The sequence below is a fragment of the Apostichopus japonicus genome, chromosome 23 (assembly GCF_037975245.1).
Source record: "Apostichopus japonicus isolate 1M-3 chromosome 23, ASM3797524v1, whole genome shotgun sequence".
Classification (NCBI taxonomy): domain Eukaryota; kingdom Metazoa; phylum Echinodermata; class Holothuroidea; order Aspidochirotida; family Stichopodidae; genus Apostichopus; species Apostichopus japonicus.
In genome coordinates, this window is record NC_092583.1 from 10,100,681 (window position 1) to 10,114,233 (window position 13,553).

The window sequence follows — 13,553 nt, forward strand, 5'->3', positions numbered from 1 at the left end:
ACGGTTTGGGGCGAGTCTTCAATGCCTTTATTATCAGTCGATATACTCACTGGTTGCGATGGTTTCGCAGACGTATGGGAAAGAACGGGAGCAGTCCCTGTCGTTGATCTTCCCGTTGTCCTGGAGAACGATGCAGTTCTCGCTACCGGTGGTGTCGCTGGGCTGCTGTGCATCCCAGTTGGCCAAGGTAAAGTTAGAGGCCATCGAACAGTCCGTCCAGTAATACTCGCCTTCAGTCACACGGTCGGACAAACCTGAGTAGCGACGAAAACAATAAATTTCATGGTAAAAAAAAAAAAAGAAGATGCAATTTTTTTAGGAAAGTTTATACTAACTTTTCAATAGTTTACCTGCAGGATCAGAGTTTCATATTTAAGGAATCAAGTTCCAGTAAGACGGCTGAACTCAATCATTCGCTATTAAGCTGTGCCAAACGATATTCTAGACGTGCTTTTTCTCTTTTGCTTAAAACCAAAAATATGTTTCTATGCCATAAAAATTGAGATACTGCTTTGAAACAATTATCATTGACCGTTAGAAACAGTGGAATTTTTTTCACTGCCATGGTAACACTTACCGACCCACCAATCGAAACCTGTTGCAAGACCAGCATCGACTATAAACTGAAGTTCATCTGCGTCGTCGATGACGGCCAGGTCACTATCCTGTTTCATCTGACACTCGGCTCTAGCGTCGTTCCAAGAGAGGCTGACGTCAGAGACAAACTTGTAGCAGCCGTAGTTGTATCCAACTATGTAACCATCATCACAAAGAGCTGCAAATTAATGAGTTAGGTCAAAGGTCAGACAATAGTGCCACAATATGGTCTGAATCATGGCATTGGAATTTTTGCTAAACCTGACTCAGATATCTGGTTTTATTTTTACTAAATAATACAACTACTTGGACTACAAAAATTGCATTATTTTTGGGGAGAATTTGGTTTTTCTTCAATATTACACAATAACAACTCAAAACAGAAACTTATTTACAAGTTTCCGATTCCATTTTTTCTCCATAAAATCTCATCTTCGTCATTACGATATGAGATCTCCACTCCAGAAACGAATCAGGTTTTTTCACGGAAATTTCGTACTTACTCTCAGCAGAGGGAGTGTCGTAGTTGACGGGTTCCCAGATGCGGGGTAAATCTCCATATACATTGTAAGGTGCCCAAGAGACTGCGTAGTTTGTGTCAGGTCGAAGGTCGTTGACCTGAGCCAATACCGTGCTCCCTCCCACTCTGTCTGTGACCAGATCTTCGTTCAGTCCGTCCGAGAGGAATATCTTGTAACCGAGGATGTCGCATATATAGCGGAGAGATGGTACCCACATAGCCTGGGCCGATATTGCAGACGTTATCATGAAGTTGAAATTGGATGGGTACTGATCTTCCAAGGAATAAACTGGTAAACAAAAAAACAAACAAAAACAAGGATATCGTTAACAGGAATGTTTTTTTCCCCCATTTCATTAGACTCCAGTTTATTAACTCCTCACAGAGCTACTTAACGTGGTACTCTTCCAATTATGCAAATGAGTTTATGCTATTCCACAGTTTTTCAACAGCTCATTTCAAATTTATGTAACTATATGCCACTACTGAGAGAAATGCACTGTTAAAAATGAAGATACTGATTGGGAATTTTACAACCCCTCCCCTCCCTTCACCCCCTCCCCTCCTCTACTGAATCTCAACATACTCACTCAATTCCAGGCCACAGTTTTATCATGTTCTGATCAAAGTTCTATTACACAATCAGAATCATATTGTTACTATAAATGGCTCCAATGTAATATCAGTGCTCGATCCCTCTGAAATGAAAGTAGTTATCGATAAACTTAACAAAGCTGTTTATCTACCTATGTGTTGGAGTAACTTTCGGGAGACTTTGTCGTCCGGGCGTGCTCGGAACAACATTTTACAACATAGACATGGAAAGACAGGATGAGATAAAAACATGCGGCAAAAAAAACTGTGACTTACCTTTGGGTACAATCTCACATATGTACTTCTTCCTTAGATTGCAGACTTCATCGGCCCATTGGCCTTCCGTGGTGAATGTTCCACAATCTTGCTCCGTCAGGCTTAGTGGACCGCTGGGTTCGCCGGCGGCCCAGTTTCTGGCCTGCCAGACGTCAACTAAGAGACTGACCGTGGTACAGTCCGTCCACCTGAAAGTTCCCTCTGTGGCGTGATCATTGAGTCCTGAATGCAACAAAACAAAACACAGATATATTGTCAAGGTGTTCTGGTCTAGCCCCACCACTTCTCTGTTCATACCTTTAATGTACACATTTCTGTAAGCTCTGATATTGTCCATTGTTAACAATGAGGATACGCTAAACCTCCAATTACATGGATGTAACCCAAAATCTGAGACTAAAGTAAGGTTTTCCTAAATTCAGTCCAGCATTCGCTTACATGGATTCATTAATCGGATTTGGTAACGTAAGTACCGAGAGATTCTCAGAGAAGTGACAAGAAAGATGTCAAAATTCTGACCCCCGAGAGAGACAACTTTTCAATTTTTGCACCTAGCAAACTAACAAACAATGTCGATTCACTTTGTCTGAAATTCAAGGTTGATATAGCTCAGTGGTTAACGCCGGTTCCTTTCTATCATAAGGACCCGAGTTCGAGTCACTCCAAGATAAATGTATGTCGTCCAGTTACAGACTTGTTGAAAATTGACAATTCATAATCATGGACGTTAAATATAAATATGAATGTAAGAGACTGACTTCGGTCAGCTTGCGGCTTTGATAAGCCAATGAGGCTTCTTCGCGAGTTCCTGCTTGCAGGAGGATCTAAAATACATACAAACAAATACATACAAATACATACCAATCCAGTAGTCTTCTGTGCCACCTGTCAGAGCAAGCAAGAAATCCACCTGTTCTTGGTTCTCCACCACGGCGAGCTCGCCATCTGGGGCTTCCACACGACATGCATCCCTGGCATCCTGCCAAGACAAACTTGCGCTTGAGAGCCGGTAACAGGAGTAGGCTGGTCCCTCGACGTAACCATCCGGGCAGTATTGGTCTGCATATCGAAGAAAATGTAGTTATATAAAACTGCTTAGAAACAGGAAAATATATAAAAAGGCCACAAAAAACAAAAATCATCTTTCTAATAATAATAAGTAATATTTATACAGCGCATAATCAGCAAAGCTGCTCAAAGCGCTTCACAAATTTAAAATCTAAAAACAAATAGTAAAAAAAAAAAAAATATTAAATATATAGAACCAATAAGGCCAAAAATGTAAAAGCCAAAAGCAACAATATAAAAAACACCCGTACTAAATGATACTAAAAAAAGGCCAAAAATGCATTAGTCCAAAACAAATTCAGGGCCCCGTTCCACAAAGAGTTACGCTTGATCTTAAGTTTGATCGATCGTGCGTAAGTCAGCTGATCGAGCGTAAGTTTGATATCAAACTTATCTCCGTTCCACAAAGAAACTTACGCTTGATATCAAGCGTAAGTTCGATCCGATCATGCGTAACTTTAAGTAGTGATCCAGATCATTCGTAAGTATGATACTTTGCTATGGTAAGCAATTGATATACAATTTGTTTAGTTTCTTACTGTTTACATGTAGATGTAATAAAATGTAAATTTTATATACTTGTGCACAAATGGCGTTATATTTGTATCAGCAAGCTGGTCAACAACGTAATTATCGAATTTATCGTCGAATTCTACCAAGAGAGAGAATTTTTAGAGACAGACGGCAGCCTTTTGAACTTTATAATGATACCAAAGATAAAGGTTTACTAGGCTAGGCTGTATGAATTTGGCCAAGTTAGAACATCCCACCAACAGAAGTTGGGCTCTGTCGGCCAGTTTGCAGGTTATCAATGCACTAAGATTTCATGAATTACGATCAAAAAGTGCCTTAGCAGAGTGTGCCTCTATACACGGATGCAGCAAGTCATCTGCCTCACGGGCATTGAGGAGGGTTACAAGAGCATTGGTTCAAATCCGAAATGTTGAAATTCAGTTCCTAACCACTCCAGCCTCTGTGACCAAGGCTCGAGGGATTTATTTTTTGGTAGCAGGATTTCCGCAGGTTGTGGGTACAGTATATGGGACATTGACTGGAATCCGCGGTTGTAACTATGGGCCGGATGAGTATGTACTTGTTAGCTGTACAGGTAGACATGCAATCAGTTTGAGGACCACCAACTTCAAGGGATACTTCTTGGGGACTATGGTTATCCTCTACAGCCGTGGTTGATGACGCCTATTCAGAACTCGAAGAGACCTCATTCAATAAGTAAGCTTATAAAAACCAAAACATATCGAGGTATGGTATCATATCTATATGGTATCTATTTATATACCGCTTTCGATTTGTCCAAAAAGCACACACACAAAATCACAAACTCAATAGTATCAGTTATTACTGTATATTGTAGTTCACCATACGGACAAAAATAGACATAAATTACTTAATAGTGAACAATGAAATAAACAGCTGTCTTCAAAGTTATAGTTATTCTTTAATCAAGGGCGTAGGAACCGGGGTGGGGGGGGGGGGGGCTGGGGGCGCGAGCCCCCAGTGAAATATATGGTGGGGCAGAAGTATCATTCCGCCCCCCCCCCCCCCCGCTTCGCAAGTCAGAAAACCTCTTTTTCATTTCTCAATAAATGATATGTAACATTCGTCATTTTACTCAGAACATTTTGGCAGAAAAATTCCATTTGAAGCACCAAAAGGCCAGGTGAAAAAGCAAAATTATTTACAGAATGGAGTAGGTGTTGAAGTGTGCTATATTGCACCAAATTTCATCTGAGGCCACCTGGAAATGCAAAAAAATTCCAAAGGGGAGTGGGACACCCCCGCCCCCTAGACCCCTCCCCCAGGCCGGCCATCAGTCTTCAGCCCCCCCAATCAAAAGTACCTTCCTATGCCACTGTCTTTAATTGCAGTGCTCAGACAAGGACACAAGCCAAAATTGAGCATGTCAACAGCCAGCTCAAGAACAAATTTTGATGTCTGCTTGGCGATGGCATGCAAATAGAACCAAAACTCTTCCCCTATCCTTGTTTACTTAAAACGAGGCAAATTAGTTTTGGCTGTATATAGTGTCAGCAAAGAATTTGAATGTCATGTCAACCAAACATTTTGCATTTTCAAATACCATATGCATTCGAGCAAAAAAAAACAGTTCTGACATTCTAACATAACTTTAAATCGCATTTTGAATTTTATTTAAGTTATATACTTTTTAAGAAAAAGTCGCCCAGGAAAGAACCTGGGCACGAACACCAAACTACCGAACGACTGATCCGCTCTCAACCCTAGTCTCCTTGCATCGGAACTGTGACTGTGTGACCATCGTCGGGTGTGCATAACCATTCCCCTCGAAAGAGAACAGATACTACTGTACACATGATCTTAGCAAAAGGGCAGAAATTTAAGTTATGTTGACCATCAATTTAGTTCCAGTAGTATACACCCGATAGAAATTTAATATCTAAGGCAGATAGTTTACAAGCTAAAAATAAGTATCTAACGTTGACCTACAATGCTGTTACATAATGAATGGTTCAGAAATTACATTCAACTCAAAGATGGTTGGAAAGGCAGTGTACAATACTTGATCATTAATATTATCTACAACTCCCTCTCAGATGGTTTTCCTATTCAAGAAGTAGTTCACTTGTATATGCAATAAAGCTACATAAGTAAAAAAAAACCAATAGGCCTATATTCCACGTAGAAGAGTAGGCCTACACTATAGTGTAGGCTGTGTAATTATAACAGTGAGACACTATAACTGGCTTCTTTGGCCTGGAATGAACTGTTGGGGCATGGGTTGACTGCCTGTTTGGTGACATTTCTGTTGGTGCATGTGAATCCTGTGAATAGAGCAAATGAAAACAATTGATCAATTACAAGATACTCCTTTAACCCTTCCATTATGGATGCCGTCCTCTTTATAAGATGTAACAATAGAATAATTGCATATAATTTAAAATTCTGTGAAACGCTTTTTTCACTTTGGAAAAAGGTAACTATTTTTCCTTTTTATTCCCTTTATCTTTTTCAAAATTATTCATCAAGGGTACCAAAAACATATTGTGCATGATATTAAGTTGGAGTGCTGTAAGTTTTTCTAGGCTTTCACAATTTGACTTCTGGTGATCACAAATGACCTTTAACCTCCACCAAAAACCATAGGCTTCTTGTATTCAAATTCAAATTGGGTCTTTTAACATGTATATCAAAAATAAATTATACCTGTGACGACTCGCTTAAAAAGCAGCCAAAGGGTCGGTCTTTGATGTCCCCAGAGCAGGGCCTCGTAAACAGGGCTGTACAGTATACAGCTGCTGGCCCTCCACCTAAAATAAAATGATATGAACATTGTTTATCAATTTGGATTTTACTATGTGTCAAGAAAAATGTGATGGATGTGAGGTGCCCATAAATGCTATTTACCTGTTGCATGTTTAGCTCTGATATTTTTTGGCCAAAATCTTCAAATCTGACCACTTCATTTTTAGTTCAGAAGCAATGTCCAGCTCGACCAAACAATTTATCACGATTTTCTTTGACAAACTGGCAAAGAATAAACATTTCTTGCTGGGAAAAATTTTCTTCCTGGATTTCTTTCTTTTGAGTTAGACTCGGAAAAATGGTTACTGTGAAAATTGTCAAGTTATCATTAACGACTCAAGAACACTGTGCTCAAAACTTAATGAGCCAGCCTTGGTAATACCAGGATAAACCCCATGACCTCTATTTTGAGTTCCAACAGTCAATGGCTATAGGCAAGCACACACAGCTGCTCATCCCATTGAACAGCTTTAATTGTAATTACTTCTCAAGCCATGTCCCTTGAAATATGATCACTTAAAACGTGTTTGTATTTTGTAGTAGAGTCCCAGCTCGACTTAGCTACTGTGGCCTTGGCTAAGTGGGCAGATAAAGTTGCTTGCATTGTGTGCACCTAGCAAGGAAGGTCTATAATAACAAAAGCCCTGTTTACCTGCAGTGTTGCCTTTCAAAATGTCGACTTCCGATTTAACAATGCTTTAGGCCTAGACTGAAACAATCCAAAATAAATCACTTACATCACTAAGGATGTAAACTCCCGGTCAGCTCAAGTTCAGCCAAAAGAAACATAGGGTATACTACTCAGACTTTAGGGTAGGTTAGGCCCTGAAGACCTAGGCTATTACTGCTTTTATTTTTGTTTTGTGGACATTAAAAAAAGGTTAGGCTAGCTAGGTGACTTTCACTTTTGTTCAGAATTAAGCCTATAAGGGGTGCAAGTGCAATAACTATACCTCTCTTTTTAGTATGGACTTCATACAGAGTTCCTTTGTACGAAATTGTGACAATTTATCAATATCAGTCAATGATCCCACTGGTAATCATTAGCCGGGTACCGTTATAGGCCTAAGTATACTGTATAGTCTTGTAGTACTAAGCCTAAGTCGTCCGTGTAATAATACAGGCGTTTACTTATGTAGTTTATCCTTTATACAGTAGTCATTTGCTTATATAAATTTGTGTTACTGCTAGGCCTAAACTTTAGAAAAGACGTAGGCAGGCCTAACGTTGTCCCGGGTATTCCTCTGGGCTCTAGTACATAGCCTACATATAACACTGACTGCCTGTATTAAACTAATTTAACGTACGCAAAGACTACTGAGTTGGCAGATAAAATGCGGTCAACGGACGATCTTTCAATGTTTTTGAGTCGTAACACACAACGAACCAATGCAATAAAATATGGCAAAGGTTATTCTTGTAAAGATTGTGGTTAAATGTTTATTCTGACACATTTATCTGATATTTACTCACCATTTTGATGACATATAATGCGCCGACAGGTTGTTCGCCGTGTCAAAAGTTCGGAGACACAAGTGATTTGAGGTCACGAAAGGTCACAGTAGCCTCGTCCACTAACCAAATATTAATTAAAATCATGCGTAGCGTAAGTTTGATTTTGTGGAACGCTACTTAACGATCGAACTTACGCTACGATCAATCGCATGAGAATCGAACTTAAGTTTGATCTTAAGATCAAGCGTAAGTTAGTCTTTGTGGAACGGGGCCCAGAAGTAAGTAAATAGTAAAATAGATTAAATGAATATTTAAATATAAATAAGTATGAGGAACTACAATTTTTAACTACAATTTAGGGTCAGAATGGATATTGTAGAGAAGTGAACTAAGACAAAACATTTTTTTTGTAGGAAGTCGCTTTACAAATATAGACAGCTAGATACCACAAGACAAGTTAATAGGGATAAAATAGGAGCTACTAAAATAATGGCCAAAATATAAATAAATAAATATATAAAGAGGAATTTCATCTCATACCTGTCACAGAGAGGGTTGATACCATAAGATCTTCTTCATTGGGAATGACTCCAAAACTGAAAGTTTTAGGCCAGATGGATACTGTGTATGTCGTACTTGGCATCAGACCCTCGATGTCTACATGCGTTGCGTCCGCTCCCTCGACGGTTTGGCTCTACAAGTATCATGTAAAAAACGGGGAGAATTATTTAAATTAAACATTAGTGCCATTTATATCATATATATTAAATATATGAGACAAACAGGGTGAAATTCATCTAAAAAGTTATAATCCCCAAATTTAAGATAACATGGAGAAACTCTCAAAAACTGTCAAATTGCTTAATTAAATGATTTCATTACATTCTTTTTGCATTTTACCTTTTTGGAATTATCTATCGCAGTTTTTCATGTTAAATGACACCGTCCTAAAATGTAAGAGACCTTAAACAAATTCTAGGCATATATATCTCTTGGATATTTCTAATAAAGTCTCATCTTTCCATTTTCGTTTATTCTCTATTTCTTAATTTTTCCCTGTGCATTTATTTCCCCTACTCTTTGGCTAATTTTCAATCTTAAAACTTCTCATACGAAGATGAAACCTACCATAGTTGGTCCACTGCCGGTGTAGAAGGCAGTGTAGCCGACAATGTCACAGTCGTTAAGGTCTGCTTGTTTCCATCGGATTCGAATGCTGCTAGTGGAAGTACCTTCACCCTCTACGTTCTTCGGCAAGGAGGCAGACGCATCATAAACGCCAGCTGTGGATACCAAAAAATTGTTTATTTTCGATAAGTTTCAAGTACACGATGTATCTGGGCGTCCTGTGCTTGCCCACGCAAATATGCAACATTTGATCTGTACAACTGCAGATCATCTAGCATGGATGCTGTAAGATCGTCATGGTAACTTCATTGCCAGCTGCTGGTGGACATCCAACATATTATGCGCACTGGAACGTTCAACAGAAAATATGGAGGCTGCACCAGCACAAACAGTTGTACAACGGTTTTTGAGCATGTTGTTGACTATGTGTTTCAGCATATTGTTGAGCATGTTGTTGACTATGTTGTTGAATATGTTGTTGACCTTGTTGTTGAGCATATTGCTGAGACTATTGTTCATGTCAAACACATTATTTAGCATAGAATGGAATCAACATGGAAGTTACTCATGACTGGGTCTGGCAGTAACATCAAATTACAATTGCAGATCAATCCAATGGCTTTTATCTTACACTTCACGTAAGTGACAAAAACATTGCGATCTTTTTCATCTCACCTGGTTGGACTTCGCAGACATAGTTCTTGGGTATGGCACAGTTGAAATCAGCGTAATAACCAGGCTCGTTGTCACCGAGTAATGCGACGCAATCTTCGTTGTCGTTGGCGTCGTCGGGTTGAGTCAGGTTCCAGTTTAAACTCGTGCCGTATTTCCTCAAATTACTTTGACAATCAGTGTGGTAAAACAGACCCTCCAGAGCACCATCGTAAATGCCTTGAGAGAAAAACAAAAACAAAAATCAAGAAGGAATTAGAATGTAAAGCAAAAACAAAATTGCTGATGAAATAACTGGAAAGGATAAATAATAATAATAAATGTACTTATAAGGCGGAAATTCTTCCGAAGAACTCAGAGCGCACAAGGACAAAAGGACACACACGAAAGAAATATATGAATCGGGAAAAGCTTGAAGTGAATTCCAAAAAGCCGGGACAGCAAATTTAAAAGAAAGTTCACCGGCAGACTTAAGGTTAGCCCGGTGAATTTTGAGCAGTTTTTCGGAAGAGCAACAAAGAACGCGTGGTGGTTGGTAAGAACACAAAACAGAGGACAGATATGGTGGAAGAGTGCCCTAAAAATAACGGTAAACCAAAACAGCCAGTTTATAGTGGATTCGTAATTTGATAGGCAGCCGGTGAAGATCAAAGAGGATGGGTGTAATATTCTCATGCTTCCTCTTCCTTGCAACAATTTTGAACCCTTTGGAGGCGACTCAATTGATCAGCAGTGATACCAGTCAAGGTGGAGTTGCAAAAATCAAGACGTGAGATAAACAACAGAATTTATCTGACAAGCAGTCGCTTTTTTAGAGAAGTAATTGCAAAATAATAAATATCTGGTGACCTCTCCCCCTCTCCCCTCTTCCAGTTCCCTCCTTCCCAAAATCTCTCCACACTTCTAGTCTTTTGCATGTTTTCTCTTATTTATGTCAGATGCTCAGCTGAATATTTTATTGCTACAAATTATGAATAAAAAAGGCCACCCACCAAGAATAGCTTGAATGCATCACACCAGTAATTTGTCACCATTTAACAATAACTTTGGCTATAAATTCATGTTTTACTTTTCACGTATATAAATTCGACTCACCGATCCACCAATCAACTCCACCAGACAAGTCTCTAATGAACCTGTTCTCGATCGCATTCTCAATGATGACGAGATCTGCGTTCGGTGTGGAACGACAGTCTTGTCTGGCCGATTGCCAGGTCATCGGGGTCATGCCAAACTTGTAGCAGGACGGACCGTAACTCCCCACTCCTTCTGAGTACCCTTCTGGACAATTATCTGTTTAAAAAGCAAGTTGATAAAACAAAACTTAGAAAATATGCAAAAATATTAAAAATAAACAAATCAACACTAAAATAATTCTTCAACTTAAGAATGATTCAAATTTTTTGTAGAATGAGCAAATAATATTTGAATGATTTTAATAATGTCAACCACTCCCCCTCTCCCCCCACCCATCTCCACCGATTTGCACAGCAATGATCTCAAGGCATGGAGCCACCGCAGGCAGTAATTTTCTATACCAATGAACATCTATATAAGGCACCTTGTGCAAAAAGAATAGCTCTGCAGCAACTGCAAACTCCCCTGCAGCAAGGTTGATCTCAGTATCAAAGAAAAGAGATTATCTCAACAGACCAGCATTGCCAATTGTGGGAAACTGTAAATGCCTATTCTGTGAAACTGTTCGTAAATCACAAGAGATTTCATCTTACGCCTCCTGGCTGCATTTATGCTGAAGCCCTCTCAGCATCCAACTGGCTGCACTATGTTGCAGCCCCCTCAGCATCATACTTTAAACACTGTGCCTGACTCATGCCCCTACCTCCACCCCCCCCCCACTTCCCAGCAACCTCAATCCTGTGTCAGGGGTCTCTGTTCCTCTGAACACTTACAGTCTTGCATCCAGGTGATTTCAAATCCAGATCCCACCGTGGAGCCGTCGGTTTCAAAGAGCATGGTGATCGTGTTACCCTGACTGAGAATGTCGTCTGGCACGGCACTACCCGTAAGAGGCTATACGGAAAATGAGATTAGACAACGTACCGTTAAAGTACTCTTTGATTTAATCTTGGACAGATACTTTGTAAAGTGATACAATTTTTGTTTCTTTGTGATTCTTTTTTTTGGTATTTATTAAAGGTGGCAGTCATTTCTCTAAAGTGTCAAAAAGGTGCTGACATATTTCAGTATATATGAATCTGTAGGTCAAGCCTATCATGTAAGAACATGCATTATCGTCACTGTCATTTGGTTTCCACATGAAGTTGCATGCCATAATTCTGTTATTAAAGATAACTCAACAGTTTCATGTGGGGTAGGGGTGGGGGTGAAGTGGGTTGTGGGGGTCGGGGTGGGAGAGGTGAATGGCATCCTCTTTTCAACTTCATCTCAATATAATTTGGGTAACATGGCTTTCTGTTTCTGGGACCTACAGAAGCAAAATTCATCACCTTCTTTTTCTTCTTGTTTTACATTTTTGAACCCTTCACCTTCCCCATTTCAGTTATGGGGCTTGGCGGTAGTACATGTAGTAACAGAGACTTACCAAGGAGGTCAAAGGTGAGTCGATGACTCCTGTAACGATCAGGAAGTCCCGGTCGGTTTCCAGATCAAACGACTGGAATGCTAGTCTAACAACGTAAGGATCTGCAACGTTGATCGTCCACCTGCAGGACAAGAAATTAAAATAGTCTCCACCGAATCCAGGTGAGAAGATTGAGCCCATTTCACCAGACATGGACTGATCCTGGCAAGAATCTGTTAAAGAAAAACAAAAAAGCCTGTACTTTTAAAGCTACTTTCCAAGACTCAGAAATGGTCACCTATATCCTCTTTTTACTTCTTTTTATTATAAATCCCACCCTCAACATGGTCTTTCTTCTACGTGCCACGAGTTACAAGAATCTTGTTTTTTTTTTAAACTTTTTTTGCTGACAGTTTTTGCTATTGTTTAGAAAATATGAAATCATCCTTTCACAAATGATCACACCAGGAAAATGATATCAGTTATGAGAACTGCAGTCTACTCTTAAACTAATACTATACTAATACTATAAAGCAATGATAATTTCTTTTTTCTATGTCGACATAAATATTAATAATCACCAAAAGTACAAAAGTGAATATCTGAACCCACTTTGACCCTACAGTTCTTCAATATTTTAGAAATGATTGTATACTTGCTAAAGAAAATCATTTTGTACGTTAAAATTTGGAAGCTTTTAGATGCTGAAAAAAAGTGAGTCCTGAAATATCTCAAAATTAGGAGAACATTACTACTTTTTATGTCTTTCTAGCCATAATGAAAAAAGAAAGAAGGAAATCAAAGGTTTTTTCGGCAAGCGGTTTCTGCCGGAAAGCGGTTTCAGCCGGCAAGTGGTTTTTGCCGTCTTACCGTCGTAGAATGTCATTTCCAAGCCATCATCTCTGACTGTCCCGTCACTGGTAAACACAACCCAAGCTGTGTCCGTGCCAAATGAGTAGGATTCCTGTGGTAGGTCAAATGATTTGAGTAAGCGTGTCGTGAGGTCGGAGGGTCCGTCTCCGGTACCCATATCCACGTAATCGTAGCCTTGTTCTGTAAAGAATAGGAAATCATATTAGAGGCTGACGTGATCTGGATCATGGAGGTAAGAAGGCTCATTATGTATTAAAGAGAGACTTGCATTTGGGCTGTTGTGGCAGGGGATGGTGAGGGGTTGGGAGGGGTGGGAGGGGGAGGGGATAATCTGAGTTCAGAGAGAAAAATGACACAATGATAAAACAGAGACAACCAGGCAGGTAACTTCAGTGGACTATGGTAACTGAAACTGAATGAGCCAGGCATTTTACATTAACTTACTTCTACTTGTTTTAATATATAGATGTAAACAGTTTCATGAATATATTCATGAATATTCATGCAACATAAGCTAGTTGGGATTGT

At 39.5% G+C, this 13,553-nt stretch overlaps 1 protein-coding gene across 3 annotated transcripts in view; it reads right to left on the reverse strand.

The window, feature by feature from the left end:
• LOC139964572 (uncharacterized) overlaps positions 1–13,553 on the reverse strand; it is a 91,867-nt gene that overhangs the window by 18,196 nt on the left and 60,118 nt on the right. For all 3 annotated transcript variants that reach the window (XM_071966259.1, XM_071966260.1, XM_071966261.1), the window contains exons 58-69: positions 13,023–13,205; positions 12,174–12,385; positions 11,521–11,641; positions 10,706–10,903; positions 9,614–9,829; positions 8,939–9,093; positions 8,351–8,504; positions 2,849–3,046; positions 1,988–2,209; positions 1,101–1,406; positions 578–775; positions 51–254 (exon numbers count right to left, since the gene is read on the reverse strand). In XM_071966259.1, the coding sequence (XP_071822360.1) occupies positions 51–254; positions 578–775; positions 1,101–1,406; positions 1,988–2,209; positions 2,849–3,046; positions 8,351–8,504; positions 8,939–9,093; positions 9,614–9,829; positions 10,706–10,903; positions 11,521–11,641; positions 12,174–12,385; positions 13,023–13,205 (2,367 nt within the window). The remainder of the gene's footprint in view (positions 1–50; positions 255–577; positions 776–1,100; positions 1,407–1,987; positions 2,210–2,848; positions 3,047–8,350; positions 8,505–8,938; positions 9,094–9,613; positions 9,830–10,705; positions 10,904–11,520; positions 11,642–12,173; positions 12,386–13,022; positions 13,206–13,553) is intronic.